The sequence below is a fragment of the Euwallacea similis genome, chromosome 1, assembly GCF_039881205.1.
Source record: "Euwallacea similis isolate ESF13 chromosome 1, ESF131.1, whole genome shotgun sequence".
Lineage (NCBI taxonomy): Eukaryota > Metazoa > Arthropoda > Insecta > Coleoptera > Curculionidae > Euwallacea > Euwallacea similis.
Window position 1 is genome coordinate 3,198,074 of NC_089609.1, and position 20,054 is coordinate 3,218,127.

The 20,054-nt window shown below is 32.1% G+C and overlaps 2 protein-coding genes across 2 annotated transcripts; both read right to left on the reverse strand.

The window, feature by feature from the left end:
* Positions 1-9: 9 nt before the first annotated feature.
* Positions 10-19,596, reverse strand: swi2 (Protein singed wings 2). The gene is made up of 9 exons (XM_066390119.1): positions 19,324-19,596; positions 3,357-3,633; positions 2,487-2,637; positions 2,128-2,267; positions 1,265-1,482; positions 1,063-1,180; positions 741-860; positions 568-651; positions 10-256 (listed from the first exon to the last, which is right to left on the reverse strand). Exons 1-9 carry the CDS (start codon positions 19,488-19,490, stop codon positions 71-73), a joined length of 1,461 nt encoding a protein of 486 aa, XP_066246216.1. The 5' UTR covers positions 19,491-19,596; the 3' UTR covers positions 10-70.
* On the reverse strand, positions 11,379-13,182 carry LOC136412137 (uncharacterized). The gene is made up of 2 exons (XM_066395069.1): positions 13,110-13,182; positions 11,379-13,026 (listed from the first exon to the last, which is right to left on the reverse strand). The coding sequence occupies exons 1-2, from the start codon at positions 13,122-13,124 to the stop codon at positions 11,419-11,421; spliced, it is 1,623 nt and encodes a 540-aa protein (XP_066251166.1). The 5' UTR covers positions 13,125-13,182; the 3' UTR covers positions 11,379-11,418.
* Positions 19,597-20,054: the final 458 nt, after the last annotated feature.

Consider the following 20,054-nt stretch of genomic DNA (forward strand, 5'->3'; position numbering starts at 1 on the left):
CTATCTATGATTTTTGAATTTTTCCTATTAAAATTAACAAGAAGATTTTTACTCAAAATGAGCTGTAACATTATGGTATCTTGGTAACAATCCACGGCAGTCTTCCAGTTTTCTTAAAATAATAGTAGTCATAGGCCAGTTTGCCCAGCACAATGAATATCAAGCACCCTAACACCCCATTCAGCAAATCCAAAGCCTCCTGTATATTATACTCAGATGGGGAATGGCAAACTGCTCCTCGAGAGATGTCAATTACCTGAAATAATGGTATTGCAATGTGAAAAATGAGAAATATGTATCAAATTTCTAAAAAAATATTCATAATATCTAAATGTCAATTATACGTATATTTGCTACGTATAAACGTGCGGTTCTCTTGGATTTTTATAGTGTTGTGGAGATTAGCTCTTGGGGTGTGGTCCCTTGTGTAATAAGAAATAAATTCCTCAACACTTTCCGACATCGAACTGCGATTCAAAGTCGTTGTTACATTTAGTCAAAAGGATATTTAGTTGTTTTCGATTTTCGAGATTTTGACCATACTGTGTGTCTCTGCACACCACTTACAGGAACTAAAGGATGTTCCGAATCCTTGGCACATTTTATATTTGGCAGATCGCTGATTTGTGGAGAGTACTTCTGAAGCATTTCCTGAAAGTCGTAATAAAAATACACCACAATTTTGTGCATTATTTTTAATAATAATCGATTCTTTAGTTACTTGTGTTGAACTTATCTACCTTAAATCTAGGAGCGAAAAGACAATCGCACCTCCAGGGGTTATCTCCAAGGGTAAGTCTAACCGCATTCGGCATATTGCTATTGTGCTGTAAAGCATTATCTATGGCATATGCAGGCAACTGAAATAGAAGAAAGGAAAGAGAAGTTCTAGTTAGAGAAGTCTCTTGAAAATAAAAAAAATTAAGTATTCATTATTTTGCGTTTTTTTTTCACTAAAAATTAGGCCACTTAAGAATATTTGTGTATTTCTATGTATGTATATTTTTTCGCAAAAGTCATTCATAAGTTACTCGGAAAATAAACATTTAAAGTACCATTTACCTGACTTAATTGGTTGTGAGTTAATGAAAAAACTCTGAAATGAGTGAGCCAGTATGATCCCTCCAAAGTATTGATGTCCGAAATTAGGTTATTATCAAGATATATGTCCAGTAGGTCTCTATAATACAAGAAGTTTTTCAAGTTTTTTTTTAAAACTCAGATAATCTAACATTTACTTACAAAATTTTGGCCTAAATTTTACCTGTAAATTAAATTTTGTTTTAAAGGACTTAAATCTTTAAGAAAATTTCCTTCCATATGTAATATCTTTGTTTTCGCTGGAAAAGTGTTGGGAAGTATAGTCAATCCTCTGTAAGAACAGTTTACTTCTATAATCGGCTCTAGTTCATCCGTAGACATGTCGGTAATGCACTTGATGAGGTTGCAGGAGCAATTTGGAGTGCAAGTTTTTTGTATTTCCTAGAAAGAAAAAATTCATTAGCAAAATTTTAATTATTTTATATCCGAAATCAACACTACAGAATAATACTAATTATTGTAATTTCCTCATTTACAAAAATAAAGAAAAAAGGAAATTTACTCGTGAAAACATCAGCCTATAGCAGTTACAAAATAAAAACGTTTAGTAATTTTTTCTTCAAAATTAAACAATAAAGAGCTCAATATTCTATTAATTGTCCATAAAAACGCCAATAAGACTCCTATTGTAATTCGAGAATTAAAAAAATATATATGACTGACCCATTAAATATTCTGTACTAATGACGTTCGGCACGAGGAACATCCTAAACATAGTGACTAAATAGTAAAATTTGCTTGATTGGTTGAAAAAATAGTGATTTAAAGAACTCAACTGATAAAACTAAAATTATAAATTCGAAAAATTGCCACTGACTGAATAGACCTTTAGCATCAATGAATTTTTATATAAGCAGTGCCTAGAAATAATTCACATAAACAGAAAAATTTGTGGTTTGAGCGGTTAATAAATAATGATTTAATGAGACTAACGTCGTGGATTAATACGAAAATTGTGAGTAGAGAGTAGTTGAAACTTGTAAAAAATGGATATTACGCATAAATATTAATGAGATTGAAACTTACCAACTTAAACCGTGCTATTGCCATTACTGGTTTATTTTTATGGGGCATTTTAAAACATCGTAAAGAATCCAAATCTTTAAATATTGTATTATTGAGCTCCAATATCCATTCAATATTTTTCGAACAATTCCACTGGTTATCTGAAACCATTCATGATTCACTACACGATAAAAATTAAAATTCGAATTTCCAAGAAAATGTAATTTTAATAAGCAAATGATCGTGAAAAACTCCTCCTAGATAATGATTTTGTTGTGCTTTTATGAATGTAAAAATGGATCATCTCTGAATAGCTTATAGAGATATCGAAATGCGGTACTCAACCTCGTTGGTACGTACACCTTATAATAATAGCTTACCAGATAAATATACTTCATGTAGCCCATTGAATGTAAAATTGGGAAATTCACTCATACTATTTCTCGTTAGATTCAATATTTGTAAGGAAGGAAAGTAGGTGGTGAAATTGTTCCATAGACTTTCTATATTTAAATTTGATAGGTGTAATTCCTGAAAAAAAATGAAAAACTATAATATTTTTTAAGTCTTAGTTTTTGGAAATTTTTTAGTAAATAAAATTCTGCATTTTGTGGTTTAGTTTATTTTGACATTTTCGTATTTAGATCATTTCGTATATGACACTACATTTTTCACCGTTTTTATTCATATTTTATTTTTGAATTATTTTCTAAATTTTTTTAATTGAGTTTCGTTTGTTTTCCTTTTATACCAAAAAACATTTTTGACATAAAGAAATTTCTTTCAAATATCTTCATGGTTCAGATCCCACGAAGTGATAAGTAGATAATACAACACGTAAAACAAATGCATTAATACAGGGTATCCTGGATTTTATAGTCAGGATTTTAGGAATGGTTAGAAAAAGGCATTTTAAGTTAGGTTGCTCTTACAAACATTAATTTCTGAGTCTCAGGGTAAGAACATTTTCAAATCATCGTAACAATTTTTTTTCACCGGTCAACTTGGTCACTCTATGTGTATTATTTATTCTAGCGACAGTTAATGAAAGTATTTCGTGTATTAAATATGGTTTGAAATGTTTTTGTAATTATGAAACAAAAAAAAAACATTTTAAATTTCGCTGACTTACAGAGTGCAATTCAGAAATGTAGAAAATTGAAACCTGTATGAGCAACGCATCTTAAAATGCATTTTCGAACCTGAACTGAAGCCCTGATCAAGAAATCAGGTTCACTATGCACATCTACCTTAATATCAAATGAAGTCTGTGGTAACTCGATATTTTTCAACTTCGTTGTATTTATTCCACTAATACTGAGTACACTTAGCGTCGGAAAAAGATCTGCTAAGACATTGAAGTTTAACGTTTCTGTTTGAAAATTGGATATGTACAAATTTCTAATTTCGGTAAAAGCCTGGTTTCTTGGCACGGAGTTGGAGCAATATAGTACATTTCCATGTTTTTTACAGGCGGTTTCCGTATCTGGCAGCAGAGCAGCTGGTATGAATGGAAGAAAACAGAACCTAAAAAATAGAAATTATTGTCCGAATAGTGTCCTCATTGATTTAATGGTAGTGTTTCGTTACAGATGAAAATCCAAAAGCCAATCCGACGAATTGATTTCCTGTAAACTGGCTCAAAAATAGAATTATTTATGTCATTGGCATAGCTTGCACCTAAGATTTTAAATACATTTTTCCCTATTTTTTAATCTTGACCTTAACCATGTTTCGTACCTCCTTGACTCCCGCAAAATGGACTCATAAAATTTATATTTTGTAATTGAATCTTTCGAGTAGTACTTAAAACAGAGTTATAACCTACATCTGAAATTTTAAACTATTTTTTTATTATAGATGTTAAACACGCGATTTTCCTTGCGTATTACATCGATTCCGATTCTGCTTTATACAGGGTCCTGCAATAGTGCGTCAGGCTTCCTTAGCCTCTACAAGAATAAAGTTAACAATTTTTTTCTTTTGCAGAATTACACAACACATAACGGCGTATTTCCAGAAATTATTTTCTAATGTACAGAGTGACCCCAAAAAGTGTGACGACATACAACTTCGTTATTTTAAATGGAACCCTCCAATTTTTTTGCCATTTTCGGATTTCTCGTTAAATTCTAAAGTCAGTTTATGTGAGGTATACCATCTTTAAAATTTACCGTTTCCGAGTTATTTGTAAAAATTTGAAAAATTTGACAACTGCAAGGTTCCACAGAAATCGGTATTGTGCGCTAACCGCTGTGAATGTCGGAATTAATTTTCTGGAGCTTAAAGAGGACCTATTAAGGTAAGTTTTGACGTATTTTGATTTTTAAAAAATCCTCTACAACCACTGAAATAGGTCTCCGAAGTTGCATGACTTCTAACCTCAATAACTTGCTTATTTCAAATGGAATGCTTCAGTTTTCTCGATGGCATTGTGTTCAGAATTCAAAAATCTACAACTTTTGTTAACATTGCCCTATCCCTAAAACCAGCCATTTCGGAGTTCTCGAAAATTGCCCCTTTTTGACCTCTAAGTGTTTTGATAGTCATAACTCCTAAGATCTTCTCTAGCTGATGAAGTATGCTTATCACAATTTGCAGTTTATGGTTGTTTTTTTTAATTGTTTATTCACACCTGCAGTGCTCCAAAACGTGGATAGATCCTTTCATGTTAGAATCAACAAATGTCTTGAACAAGGTGGAAAACATTTTGAATATCTTTTAAGATGAAATTGTTAAGCTAATAATTGTGAAGTTATGTACTTTAATTTAATGTGAATGTAAAATTAGTTAGCAGTAGTAGTCATTAGTAATAGTAATTATTTTTTTATTTTTGAATTTAAAAAGTTGATAGGAGAGAGAGAAAAATTAGAGATCTTAGGAGTTATGACTATCAAAACACTTAGAGGTCAAAAAGGGGCAATTTTCGAGAACTCCGAAATGGCTGGTTTTAGGGATAGGGCAATGTTAACAAAAGTTGTAGATTTTTGAATTCTGAACACAATGCCATCGAGAAAACTGAAGCATTCCATTTGAAATAAGCAAGTTATTGAGGTTAGAAGTCGTGCAACTTCGGAGACCTATTTCAGCGGTTGTAGAGGATTTTTAAAAAATCAAAATACGTCAAAACTTACCTTAATAGGTCCTCTTTAAGTTCCAGAAAATTGATTCCGACATTCACAGCGGTTAGCGCACAATACCGATTTCTGTGGAACCTTGCAGTTGTCAAATTTTTCAAATTTTTACAAATAACTCGGAAACGGTAAATTTTAAAGATGGTATACCTCACATAAACTGACTTTAGAATTTAACGAGAAATCCGAAAATGGCAAAAAAATTGGAGGGTTCCATTTAAAATAACGAAGTTGTATGTCGTCACACTTTTTGGGGTCACTCTGTACATTAGAAAATAATTTCTGGAAATACGCCTTTATGTGTTGTGTAATTCTGCAAAAGAAAAAAATTGTTAATTTTATTCTTATAGAGGCTAAGGAACCCTGACGCACTATTGCAGGACCCTGTATAAAAGTAAATTCATTATGAGTCGGAAGAATTCTCGTATTGCTGCAGTTGAATCATTGAAATGCTAAATACCATATTATGATGAAACATGTGGAAGAACAGCCCATCAACAAATTGGTTCTAAGAGAAGTTTGGCTAAACCATCAAAAATCAATAATATGATTGTGAAATTGTTTGCTTGAATTTTTCTCATACATACTGTTCAATTTTTAAGGCTTACTAGGAAGTCATTTATAACAAAACGTACATTATTTGAACCAGTGAATAATGTTTTTTTTTAAAAAACATTATCGTAGGTGATATTAAATAAATATCCTCAACCTTTGTATTGATGTAATAATTAAATTGATAGACATGTCAAAATGTTGGATAGAAAGAAATGAATTCACCAAGGAGCTGTAATTCATGTAATGCTTATTTCGGGATGAATTTCAAAGCCAGTTATTGTATTTATTGGCATTTGTTTTAGCCAGGCTGGGTCAACTTTCGTCGTTTTCTGGTCAGGTTCGGGCCACTAAAGTTTATTAATTGTTTGAAACTTCATTCATTTCAGATATTTGATATTTTCAGGTTACCTTTCATATTTAATGGATTTCTTTAAAAATATATACAGGGTGTTTCACAACTTCATCAGGACACGCTAATGAGTGATTCTACACATGAAAATAATAATAACATGTCCTGTAACAAAGGTATGAATCTCAATATTTATCAAATTATGACGTATCAAAGGTGAAAATTTTTATTCATTTTTTTAAGTTTGTGTCTCCATTTCATAATCGATAAAAGAGATATTTGGAATGAGGCACAAGCTTAATGAATCTTAAATTCCTATAACAAAAATGTTTTTAAAATGTGTCACCAGAGGGAACTTTTCCTACATCCAAATTTTAACTTTCCTCTATTTTTTTTGTTTCTTCAATTATAGCAAAATAAAGTGTGTCATTTTAAAAATATGAGCATATTCCTATAAAAAGGTACTCTTCATTCAAACCGATAAATTGAACGGTTTAGGCGTAATTCAACATTGAAACTCTTACTGATTTTAAATTTAGTAAAGTAATTTTGACTTTACTTGTATTTTTAAAACAATTAAAATAGTGGGTACCAGTTTTTAATTTATTAATAAGTACAATAAACAAAATTGCTTTAATTAAAAAAAAATTCAAAATGTTCTCCATTTTTCTCTATACATTTTCTAACACTCTTTAAAAAATGTCTTCGTACACGAAAAAAAATACCTTGAGTCTCCCGTATAGTATTAAATCCATTTTTAATTTTAAAGCGTAGTTGTTCAACATTATTGATCGGCTCATTGTACACTAGTGATTTTATATGGCCCCAAAAATAAAAGTCCAACGGATTTAAGTCAGGTGACCGTGGTGCTCAAGACAACGGCCCATTTCTACCAATCCATCTGTTCTGTCTATGAATGGCATCGAAGATTTTGTTGTAATTGTTTTAAATGTACAAGTAAGGTAAAAATTACTTTACTAAATTTAAAATCAGTAAGAGATTCAATGTTGAATTACGCCTAAACCGTTCAATTTATCGGTTTGAATGAAGAGTACCTTTTTATAGGAATATGTTCATATCTTTAAAATGATACACTTTATTTTGCTATAATTAAAGAAACAAAAAAAATAGAAGAAAGTTAAAATTTGAATGTAGGAAAAGTTCCCTCTGGTGACACATTTTAAAAACATTTTTGTTATAGGAATTTAAGATTCATTAAGCTTGTGTCTCATTCCAAATATCTCTTTAATCGATTATGAAATGGCGACACAAACTTAAAAAAAAGAATAAAAATTTTCACCTTTGATACGTCATAACTTGATAAATATTGAGATTCGAACTTTTGTTACAGGACATATTACCATTATTTTCATGTGTAGAATCACTCATTAGCGTTTCCTGATGAAGTTGTGAAACACCCTGTATATTAGTTAAATTTATTAAATAAATTTATTAAATAATTAAAGCAGCAAATTGAATTTACTGATTTAGTAAGCCTAGGGTATGACATGTTTTGAAAAATTAATATAAAAACACATCCTGCTAACGAAAAGCGATAATTTAAGACATATTTATCATCAATAACAGCAGCATAGAATAGTTAATTATACTTTGTTTATCTGATGGCTTGCTCTGGTATGTTTCGACTCTGATTAATACGTTTACAGAACTTTATTATAAAAATATTTAGCAAAAATATAATTGTCGTAAATATTTCAAATTTGAGAAGAACATACGCTAGTAATGATCGCTATGAGAACTGCGAAAGTGTTATGTTTGGAAAAATAGAGCTTCTGGTCAAATTTAAATTTATCAACATTCAACGAAAGATTTGTTTTATGTATCACCGATTCTTAGGTATTGCCTAAATGTTACCAAAATAGATCACGGGGTAGAAAATTTTTATTAGCATAAACTTGATACTTAGTAATGGAATTTCGTAGACCAATTTTATAAAAATTTCACAATTTTGATTGTTTGTGGTAATATTCGTGAAAAAGCGCAGATGTATTCCAAAAGTGAACGAACAGTCTTCGATCCTAAATTTCTCCTCATTCAAAAAACGCGATGATAGTTTAGGTTAATAATATTAGTAATGCTCGAAAATCGCTTATCTATGAAAATACAGGGTGGTTAAACGCTAGTGTGTAGATCTAAAAAACGAATAAAACTTAAAAAAACGCGTTTTTTTTTTAGTTTTGCCATCAACCTTGGATTTATTTTTCAAACACTGTTTTCACAGATTTTGCGCTTTCCTTGATATTTCGTGAGCCAAGTGCAATTTTACGTTTTATTTTCTTATCTTAATTTGCCATAAAATTGAGCAATATAAGACAACAATAAATAATAACAATCAATTAATACTCATTGCAACTTTAAAAAGGGGCACCTTTTACTCACCTCCACACAGACAACTTCGGCATAATCAAAGCACTTCTCGAAAAACGCAAGTTATAATGTTTTTATGTAAATATACGAGTACTCATATATCTAATAAAAGATTTTCAAAATATATATTTTTATGTTGGTTCCATTTTCAAGTATGGCTCGTAACAGATCTCACGTTAATAAATCTCAATCGTGCACATACACGCTTTATGGGTCAATCGGTCACCTTTTTATAATTTTTTCCTGGAAATAGTCCTTACTGATCCAGACATATCACAGCATCTTTAGTCCCGTGCAGACTCCGATAAATTTAATCTTTCGCCTCAGTAGGGATATTATTAATGCGGACTGCAGGGGAATTTACGTTTGTTGATTTAATGTACAAATTAAGATATTTTGTTTAATTGGATATGTGGATTTAAACAATAGAAGTGCCACTTTCAAGAGTCCACAACGTATCAGAATATATCACGTGCTTAGTTTTGACTTTGACCTGGTTTCTCCTTCCCTAAAGCTATTTTTAGCGAATTTAAACGCATTATGACTATTTGTAATTAATATGCAAACTAACTATATTAGCATATTAATTTATCTAATCGCCTAAATTCGTTCATAGTAATTGTTAACGACTTTAGGTTATTGTTTTTTTGGTGCAGTTTGCTTAGTTAAGTTGTTCGTACGTTCATCCCTTAAGTTACGCCCATGTATATCGGCACTCATTTAAAGAATTCCATTTGGGTGCCAGACAACCGCACCCATCAGGCCATATCGAAGAGTTCTTTATGGCTGGGAAATACGCTACTTGTCAAAAAAAGTTTTCTAAATTGGACTTTTGGTGCGATCTGCAATTTGGTGGGCCTGCAATACGCCTCTGGTTGCGCCTCTGGTTGCACCCCTGGTTGCGTCCCTGGTGGATCTCCTCAGGTTTAGTACTTAAGGGATGAGCGAAGTAGTTTTGCTCCTTTTTGACCAGTAATCGTTCTAATCATGTTACCGTAAACTTAGTTCGTAATCCGCCCAGTTAAGCAAACTCCCGCTTCATACTTAGACTAACATTTTTGTCATTATTAAAATACTAAAGTGAAAATTAATATAGTCCACTTTCGTAAACCAGATTGTTGTTTTTGTGGTTTCGTTTGTTGAAGGAACCTCAACAGTAATATTACGCAATAATAATTATGCAAATGAATTCATGTCAAATATCAAGGAGTCGTCTTTCAGGTCAGTTAGGTAGAACATTTTTTTTTCTTGAAAACAAAATTTTGACGATTTCACCAAATTAAACCATTTCGGACACAACATTTAAATATTCATTTGGAATGGCTTTTACTGATTTTAAGTCATTATTTTTCAGTATCGGATTTTACGTTATGTCATTTAGGTCCTACCTATACTAACAAATAAATCATTTAAATGCCTCACGAGACTATTAGTCTCAGACACATTAATATTTCCTTAATTAATTAAATGTCAATACAACCTCACGTACGAAACTGTGAAACATTTTTCAACAGAGGGAATAAGCAAATATGGGTAATTGAAATGATTCATAATTGGCTTTTCATCTTATAAGGAGTACGGTTTCTGTTTGTGAAATGTATAAAATTCTGACTACAAAGTATTTAAATGAATTAAGTTTTATGACTGTATATACATATACAGGTGTTCCACACAAGCGATATTGTCCCATGTATTTTTTAATGTTTGAAATAGATTAAAAAGCTAAATCAGGAGTTGAAGAGAATCGCGCGAGGCATATTCTAAAATTCTAATAAAATACCGAAGATTACATTTCTTTAAAGTGTGATTCTCTCAACATTAGATCTTTATGTATTGTGCCAATTATTTTTAATTTTCTCTTTAAACAAAGTCGAGCAAAATAAGAATATTTCAACAAAATTTCATGTTTTTTAAATATCTCCGGTGGGGGTTTCCATATTTTAAAACAGTATTTCGATAGTCTCGGAAATACGCAGTTTTTTCCTCATTTAACCTACTTTACATCCCTTACCGTTTTCAAGATCCTCGTGCCGTTCCTTCTTCAGTGGAACATCCTGTATATTGAAAACTGTCATTATCTTGGCTCTTATTGTTAAATAAGTGTCCAAAATTCCTTTCAACCATTTAACAAACTTCGTGCAAGAAAACTTATGAGCCCACAAATCCGAACTCATGATCTTCCTAGCTTCACTTTCAGTGGAAATTTTAAACAACCTGAACTAATCTAATTTTTTTATGAATATGTGAGAAGCTGAGTTTATTTTAAGATTTTTCACTAATTGGAATTAACCTGGACCACGAATATTTTTCAAAATTTGAAAGCAACTTCTTGAGTTTCTTTTACGATTATCAAGTATTGTGAACTGACCTGAATTGTGTCGTGAGTTCCTAATATGCTGGGGATTTGCAACATGGTCAAGTTATCGAGATTGGATATGTATATGACTCATATTAATATGAAAAAGGTTGAATATTAAATAAATCTGCAAACACATTAATCCCCTCTTTTTCAAAATATGATAGGTTACGAGGGTTCTAATTTCATTTCCTTTCTCGCTTTACTCTGTAACGGTATTTCTGATTAGAAGTAGTGAATACATTACTTACCAATCAGAATTTATAACATAGAGTTCATTATTTACAACAATTAAAAAAGTGTTTTAACGAATAAGGTATTTAATTCCATTTTTTATTAGTCTTCATGCTTACAAATCATATCATCTTACACGAAACTTTGTGTATTACAATTAATTAGAAAATAGTGGATTATGAGCAAGTACATTAATAGTTGTGGATCAATGAGAGCATCATATTATAATGTACACACCCCAAAAATTGTTATCTTTAATTTGTATGATTTCTGTTTTATTTCCCCTCTATGGTAATTTATTTCTGGTCTTTTGGAGGTCCGTAAGCAGAAAAACCTACTATTTGCGCATCATGATTATTACTTTCCGCTATTCTCTGTTCAATATAGTTCTGGTAAACTTGACTTATGGTAGTTGTCTCGTCAGAGTCTGAAGGGACAGTGGTACTAGTTTCTACTTGTCCTTCAAATTTCGCCGATTCATTACTTTGAAAGGCAGCGTCTGCTTGGTTCGTTAGACTTCTTTGTTCACTTGCAGGAGCAATTCCAGCCCCAAAAACAGTCAAAGAATCAACGGAGTTTTGTCCAAAAGTTACAGGTGTAATAGAATAGGGGGCAGAAGGGCCTCTGGCGAATGAGACTGCTACATTGTTTTGCTGGTTTGTTTCAGGTGCTTCTTGATCAATGCTCTCAGATATTCTACTGTCTAAATTTGTCAAAGTTGGGGTAGACGACTCTACCGCACTATTGAGTCTCGCATTAAGAAAACCTTTGCCAATATTTATAGGTGAAGCAGTTGATGAAAACCCATTTTGTGCTCCATCTGAAGAACCTTTGGTAACCGCTTGAAGATTAGAAATAATTTGACCACTTGCACCATGTTTGCTTTGAATTTCAGCCACTGCAGCTTCAGCTTCTTGCTGCGTTCTGTATTTGATGAAGAACACTTCAGGTTTAGGCGCTTCAGTGCTGGAAGCAGACTGTTGGAAGCGAAGAGTTGGACGAATTTCAGGCTTCTTAACCAGAACGTAAACCAGAGTCTTTTCTTGGGGTTGAGGTGCCACTGGTACTGAAATTGTAGCTTTGTTGCGGTAGCTGGGTGCTTTGATGAAAATGATTTTGTAGGCCTTCTTTTGTGGAGTAGCAGGAAGATCGATTTTAGCTTGAATTTCTTGCTCTTCTTCTTCGTCTTCGGGTGCAGCAAAGAAATACAACTGTTTGGTAACTTCCGGCTCTTTATCTTCTGAACTTTCATCAGATACATCTGTTACAACTCCAAATGCATCATTAATGCTTCCTCCACTAGTTTGGCTTATTCCTTGCTGTAGGCCTACCTCAGCATTTGACGAAATACTTACTTGAGAGTTAACATTCGCGTCGTTGTTGAGGGTTGAAGGCAATACTCCGAAAGAATTCAAATTGAAACTTGGCTGATTTAAAGAAGAGAGGAATTGGTAACTATTAGGTGATTGCGGATATTGCAGAAGGTTGCTTGACGATGATGTATCTTGGAATCCAGAACTATAGACACTAGGTGCAGGTGTAGACACTTCAAAACTAGACGCTCCTGCAGTTGGAGTGGGTGTAGACACTTGGTAGGCTGAATATCCAAGACCCGGCACGGAATTTGCATAATCACTGTAACTTTGTACCACAACTCCGGAAGGAGACGGAGTGGAGCTTACGAAATTAACTTGAGGTCTGGAAACACTTGGCAGAGAAAACTGGGATAAACTTGCAGATCCAGAAGTGCTATATGCTAGGCTTTGCCCTCCATTTCCTAATATCGAAGATACCGGGACTTCATAGCTTGATATTGGATTAGTTTCTGATGCGGTATTTTTATAATAAGGTTGGTTGATTAGCTGGTTCACATCAGCAGAAACTAAGCCCGCGAAAAGCGCCACCTATAACAAAGTAGTAATTTTGAGCTCAATTTTTTACCTACCATCAATTAGCACATAGCTTAAGTAACATCAGTTCTACTTACCAAAATAATCTGCATTATGAAGCGATCGAGATGATTTTGTGATGGAAATATGATAATGAAATGTATTTATATGCTGTCCCCACTTGGAGCAGGACATCCTATTGCCAAGGTTGAATTAACATTTTAAGGATATTAAAATCCACTAAAATTCATCACCTTGTTTCATCGTAAGCAAATGAATTCGTCCACCTTTAATACGTTTGGATTAGACGAAATTACGTAACTCCCCATATGGATAATAAATTGTTAGATAAATACGAGTGTTTGTATATCCACTACAAACAAAATTCATCAATCTGACCAGAGGCCAAGTCATATTAAAGGAGCCGCCGACCCTAGGCTGTGCTTCCCTAATTAAGTATTCAAAGACGAAAAAGTGCATTTCATTTCAATCACTTCTTCTGATTTCGGCAATTATTTACCTTTTTGATTACCTCTTTTAATGATAATTAAATATTTTTCTTCGTTCCTGATTAATGTGTTTGTTAATATTACTATTTGCTTGAATATAAAGAGTAATTGGAAGCAAAAAATCAGGGGATATTTACGGAAATTAGTAACCGTAATTACACGTCTAGCACAATTTACCTAGATTTAAGAGCTAGGAAGTATTACGTAGGACGCTTACTGAAGGAAATCATCATAAAGTAGGTACTTTATTAGTGAAGCTGGGAAGTTCAGCGTTGGAAGGCATTTACAAAATAGTAATATCGAGGTTAATTATTAAATCAATTATTATCAAATAGAAGAATTTCTTGTGTTTAACTAGTCTTATACAAAATAAATTACTTTTAGGTTGTCCATAAAATAAAGACCAGGGCGTAAACTTATAAGAAATTCTCGTTTGTCAGGTTGCCCTAACGTTAATATACAGAGCGGTGTATTAATTTCTTTCTGACCTGAACAACTTATGAATTTCCTAAATCTCTTTTTTAAATTTATAGAGTCGTTAACTTAACTAATGGTGCCTTGGTAAAAGGGACCGCAGACGCTATGTAGAACCTTATTTAACAGTTATGTACAGGATGATTCGCAACGCAACCGACACAGAACAGGTGCGTGTAGAGGACCTAAAAATATGTCGATTTGTTATATGAAGTTTTTTCTGATTTCATGGTTGCTAAGATGTCGGCTTCAGAAGATGAATTAAAAAAATGGAAAAAATTCGGTATTTCAGGAAAGTCTTAACTCAGAATAACCAAATTTGGGAAATGTTATTGTTTTATTGAAGTCTTTATTTGCTAAAAATTTTAAATGGCTGAAAGATCAATAAGGGGCGGTTTAGGGGTGGGCCGCCCTTAAAATAATATGATTTTTTTTTAACTCTAATCGAATTAAAAACTAAGGTTTAACAATATGATAGTAAATATAATTTGACATGTTTTTGTACCCTTATACATTTTTCGTGAAATTGTTCGTTATTGAGAAAAACATATTTTGTCATTTGGTGTCAAAACCAATCAAATCGAGCAAAAGGAAATTACGTGGCTTAAAGACTAAAAGGCCACACTCCAACTGCTTTTCAATTATTCGGTTGCTAAGGTACGACTGTTGTTAAAACTGATGTTATTCAATTTTATCCAGTTTGCAAATTTTTCGTGTGTCTTATTTTCGTTTGTAGTAATTTTGTAGTCAAAATAGCTAGAAAATTCACATTTAATGAACAAGTTGATACGCTATTAGTATTGGGATTCTACCAGAGTAGTTGCCGAAGAAGTGTAGAAGAATACCGAAGAAGATCCTAATACATAGATGGAATTTGTTACAGCTTGTATAGATCTCGAAAATAGACTCGTCACATCTCACTTAACTGGAGTTACACAGTTACAGTAATCCGGTCAAGTTGATGAAGCTGACGATTCTACTGGGGTGTAACTCCTTAATCTCATTGGGAATAAAATTGGTTGTCCCAAGTACTCACTGCATTCTGCCAGTACTCGTCTAGATGTCTCGCCATATTTGAGGGATCCTATGCACTCGGAGTCCTTAGTAATGCATACATTTTTTGACCGTACTTGACCATACATGCTAATGAAAATAAATACTACAAGGTGGATATTGCAATATTTGACCTAACAGTGACCAAACTTGACCTGGCCAATAACATAAATCGTATTTTAACGGAAAAACAAGGAATTTGGATTTTGTTATTTCTATCTATTTAAAAATCTAATTTGCAATGTTCCAGATCTATGCATTTTTCGATATACATGTCAACTTCATGATATCATAAGTGCTATGCCATCTAAATACTAGAATTCAGTTTGGTATTTTCCTAGAATATTAAATTTTTAATTTAGTTGTTCTTAATTTGTGCATATATTAATTATAAACTTTTTTATATTATTAATGATTTAATTAATATTTATAATAAATATGTTATAAGGTCATGTATATTATTCTTTAATTTATGCTTGATAGACTATATCAGCATCTTCTGGTATGAAAGACTCTGTGACTACATTTCATTTAAATTTCATTTTTTTTAACAATAAATGGATATTAAAAAAATAAACGATAAAAATATGAGGAATTTTTTAATAAAATTTCATTAATTCGAAAGTGTCTCGAAAATGTGAAAAAGTAACTTAAAACTGTGTAAGAAGTGACAAAAATCTACGAAAATTTTCTGAAAACTTGAAAGAATCTTCGATAAATTTTAAAGAAATTTCAGAAAAACTCTAAACATCAAAGCAGTCTCCAAAAACAATTATTTATTAGTACCTAACAGAAAATATATCAAGTCTTCAGTGGACTTTCAGCGACGGTAAATTTTCTATAAAAAACTACAATTTTGTCAAACTTGTCTTATATGTGGGACCTCACAGCATTTTTCTTAAGAAATACCGCTCATTACTCAAAATTGTATCTACTCAAATTTCTCAAATAAAATGTTAAATAAATGATGTAATTTGTCAAGTTTCCTCCACTTGTAAAGCAATTCAAAAGTTACACATTTCTTTATTTTTAATAAAGAATTCCTGGGAAATTGCGTCGCTAAATAACAATATTCGTTAAATAGCTCACAATCGAATTTTTAAGTTATTTACTTCAATTGTTTTAAGTCAACTTATTCCAATTGTTAACCTTACTTAACATATTTTCGACGTTAACGTTAAGTAAATTAACGTTCAATTTCCGTTATATTATACGGTTTGCAACACGAATAACTGTAAAAACTTCATTTTTTTTCAAAGAAAATTAACTGGCAAATTTTAGTATAAAACTTATTTGAATTGATCTGTGTGAAACAAAATTTTAAGTTTAACGATGACGTGCGCAATCATTTGATGTCTAACCATTCCATTCCAAAATAAATCCCTAAAAAATGCGGGAATGCTAATTACGTTAATTATTTTAATAACGTGGCATTTATTTTAGTAGCTCAAAAACTTCTTGATAAAATACTCACTTGTAAACATAAACGTTATACATTTAAGAAATTTTATTAATGGTGTACATTAAAACCCCAACACCTGCTCTCTATTCTGCACATCTTGCATAAGATTCGTATTCATTTGAATGACGATTCAATGTCGCTTTCTGGGCTGACATTTGGTTTGCATAGTCACCCCATAAATTTATAATTTCATAAATATGCAAATTAACAATCAGGAATTAAGAATAAGATTGTTTCATTTATCCTTATTAGGCAATTTTGCGATAATCTGGTTTTTAGTTATACAGAATGGTGAGTAAGGTCGGACACTTGATGTTCAGTGCAACAATGGATTTACATTTCTTATCTTTCTTTTACAGAGTGTAACCATAGAATTCTTTGTTTGCCCTAAATCAACCTTCAGAAACGGAAAATTCTGTATAAAAACTAAAATTTTGTTTAACTCTTAATATTTGTGAGGCCTCACAGCACTCATCTCAAGGGATACCACTCATTATACAGGGTATTTCAGAACTATGGTATCAAATTTCTAAGGGTTGTTCATTGCAACTATAGAAGACATCTGATAATAAGAACCTATGTCTGCAAATGTCTCCCTAAGGTGCCACGGCCTTACGATGCTTTAAGATAGGTGCAAAAATGTTTTTATCGTGTTTTAGTACGTTTTATTTTAATTTATTTATACAAAATAACACTATGGTAATTTTTCAAAATATCGTCCTTGAACTTCATTGTATCTGCATCTGTGCCAATGACGTATATGGTTTCTGTGGACTTGACTAAAAATTTCATCACAGTATTGAACGATTTCAAATGCCGCAGTGATCCGTGCAGTCAAGTCTTGCTCTGTTTCCACTGGTGTTTCATAAACCAGAGATTTTACATGTCCCCATAGAGAGAAATCTAAGGGTGTTAAATCAGGTGACCTAGGAGGCCAAATGGACCACCTCTGCCGTTCTAATGTTGTCCGAACTAACAAAGTTCAAGAATGACATTTTGAACAATTATTGTAATGTTATTTTGTACAAACAAATAAAAATAAAAAGTACTAAACCCGATAAAACACATTTTTATACATAACTGTCTTAAAGCATCATAAAGACGTAGCGCCTTAGGGAGACGGTTTTTATACTCAGATATCTTCTATTGTTGTACTGAATAATCTTTAGAAGTTTGATCCCATAGTTTTGAAACACCCTGTATATTATACTTTTATATGTAAGAATGTTTACTGTTTGCGCAGTGTGAATCCAAAGAGAGAAGCCCCATTCTCATACACTTTGAACACCATTAAATTTATATTTTATAATTTATGTTATATCGCTGGTGAGCAAGTAATAAACAATCGGTTAGTTTACTATTGCCTTGAACAAATCGATTCAGCTTCATTTTAACCATTTGTGTCTACTCGTGTGTATGGGAACAATTTTAACCGCAAACTGGCAAGTTGATTTTAGATGTAATTAGCGATTCTTGAGTATATTTAGGAACATATTCTTTCTTTCAGTTTTTTCCTTCGTTGATAACTCTCTTCTCAAAATACATCTACAAGACTTTGATTTTGTACATCTTTGTCGTTAAATCACAACGGACTATATATGTGTTATTCCAACTTAATAAAAATCTTTAGTATGCATGTAATGTAGACGTTTTCTCTTGCGTAAATAATTGACATTGACAGTAGTTAAACTAGACGGATGACTGAAGTTAAAAATTCAGCAAATGTCAAATTTTGTTGGACATGTGTGAAATTTTTAACTGCACTCAATCACTCAGAAATTTACCGTATTCCTAATAAATTTGGATATTTACGATTAATATATTCCTAATACACATAAGTAGGCATAAATGATTAAAATGGACTTTAATCGATTTGTTCAAGGCGATAGTAAACTAACCGATTGTTTATTTTTTGAGCTAAATCATTTAAATTATTATAAAAATATTATTTGCTCATTGGCGATATTGCATAACTTATAAAATATTAATTCAATAGTCTCCAAACTATGTGAGAATAGGACTTCTGTCTTCAGATTCAAACTACATATCATAAATAATAAATACTCTCACATATAAAAGTATTAATATTTGAAGTCAATAAGTATTTCTTTTTCGTTAGGAGACATTAGATGTGGTACTTCCTTGAGATAAATGCTGTGTGGTCCCCCAGATATAAGGAATTAGACAAAATTTAAATTTTTATACAGGATTTTCCGTCCTCGAAGGTTAGTTAAAGACTTGATATATTTTCCGTTAGGTAGGTATTAATAAATTATTTTTCTGGAGATGCTTTTATTTTTAGAGTTTTTTTAGAAAATTCTGGAAGATTTACGGAGATTTTTTCAAATTACTAAGGAATTTTCATAGACTTTTGTCACTCTTAACACAGTTTTCAGCCATTTTTCATAATCTTAATTCACAATTTTTTAGAATATTTTTGACACTTCTATTTCCTGCTTTATTTTGCTAAAAATATAGTGAATCTGTTTATATCCGCAAAACAGTATCATAACGAATCTTTTATAATCAAATCGGACATAATAATTCTAATCCCAGCGGCACATAAAGGGCTCAGTTACGTGCGGTACAAAATGTTCTTTGGTTGGTCTAAAAGATCTTTCACATCCCTACTCTTTTTCTACCTACCAGCTCTCTGACCAATCCACAATCTTAATAGATTTTTCAAAGTTTGATTGATTGATTTATTGAAATTCGTCATGTGTCTTCTATTCATTTGTGAAGATACAATAGCACATTTCCTTGACAGGGAGGTTAAATAAAGCTTTTAGTAATTAATCGCTGTATCTTACTCACCATATTACGAAAATCATGACTTTCACCGAGGAAATTTTCGGATGTTCCAGCAACATAGCTAAAGCGCACTCAGCCCTGCCCCGCACTAAAAACTGAGTCTCGGAAATCCCGATCGCAAACATTATTCCTGCAATTTGCACTTCTTCGTTAATCGATACCGTAAACATAGATAATACATATTATCTTGTGACCGATCATTTTCTTATATTCTGAACCAGTCCAAAGACGCCCATACGTTTACTTGCTAAATTGCTTTCGTTTCAACAATTTCAAGGTGTATTCGTAATTATTTTTAAAGGCCTGCCCATGATGGGACAACGTACAGCTCTTATTAAATGTGTTGCACAATCTTAAACGTGACACTTTTATAGGATGGAAACAATGAGCAGACACTGTGGATAGCTTTTCAGAAATTTTGGTGAAAAACAGCTTGATATATAGAGGGATCTACCTAGTTTCGTGTGTTGTTAAATACCATACTTTACTTGAAATTGAAATTACCGACTTGAAAAATATTGTAGACACTTTACTTAAATTTCCTATAGCAGTTACATGTAGATACGTTCCTGTCTGTAAAAGCAGGTTCTCTCTAATTTGAAAAACTTGTATTTGAAGCTAATAAGTAAAGACGGAGATCACAATTTTCTTTAAGTAAAAATCAACCATTATACAAAATATATAATGTATGTATAATAGAATTGAAAAATGGCTGGATTTTATTTCGCGGTGAT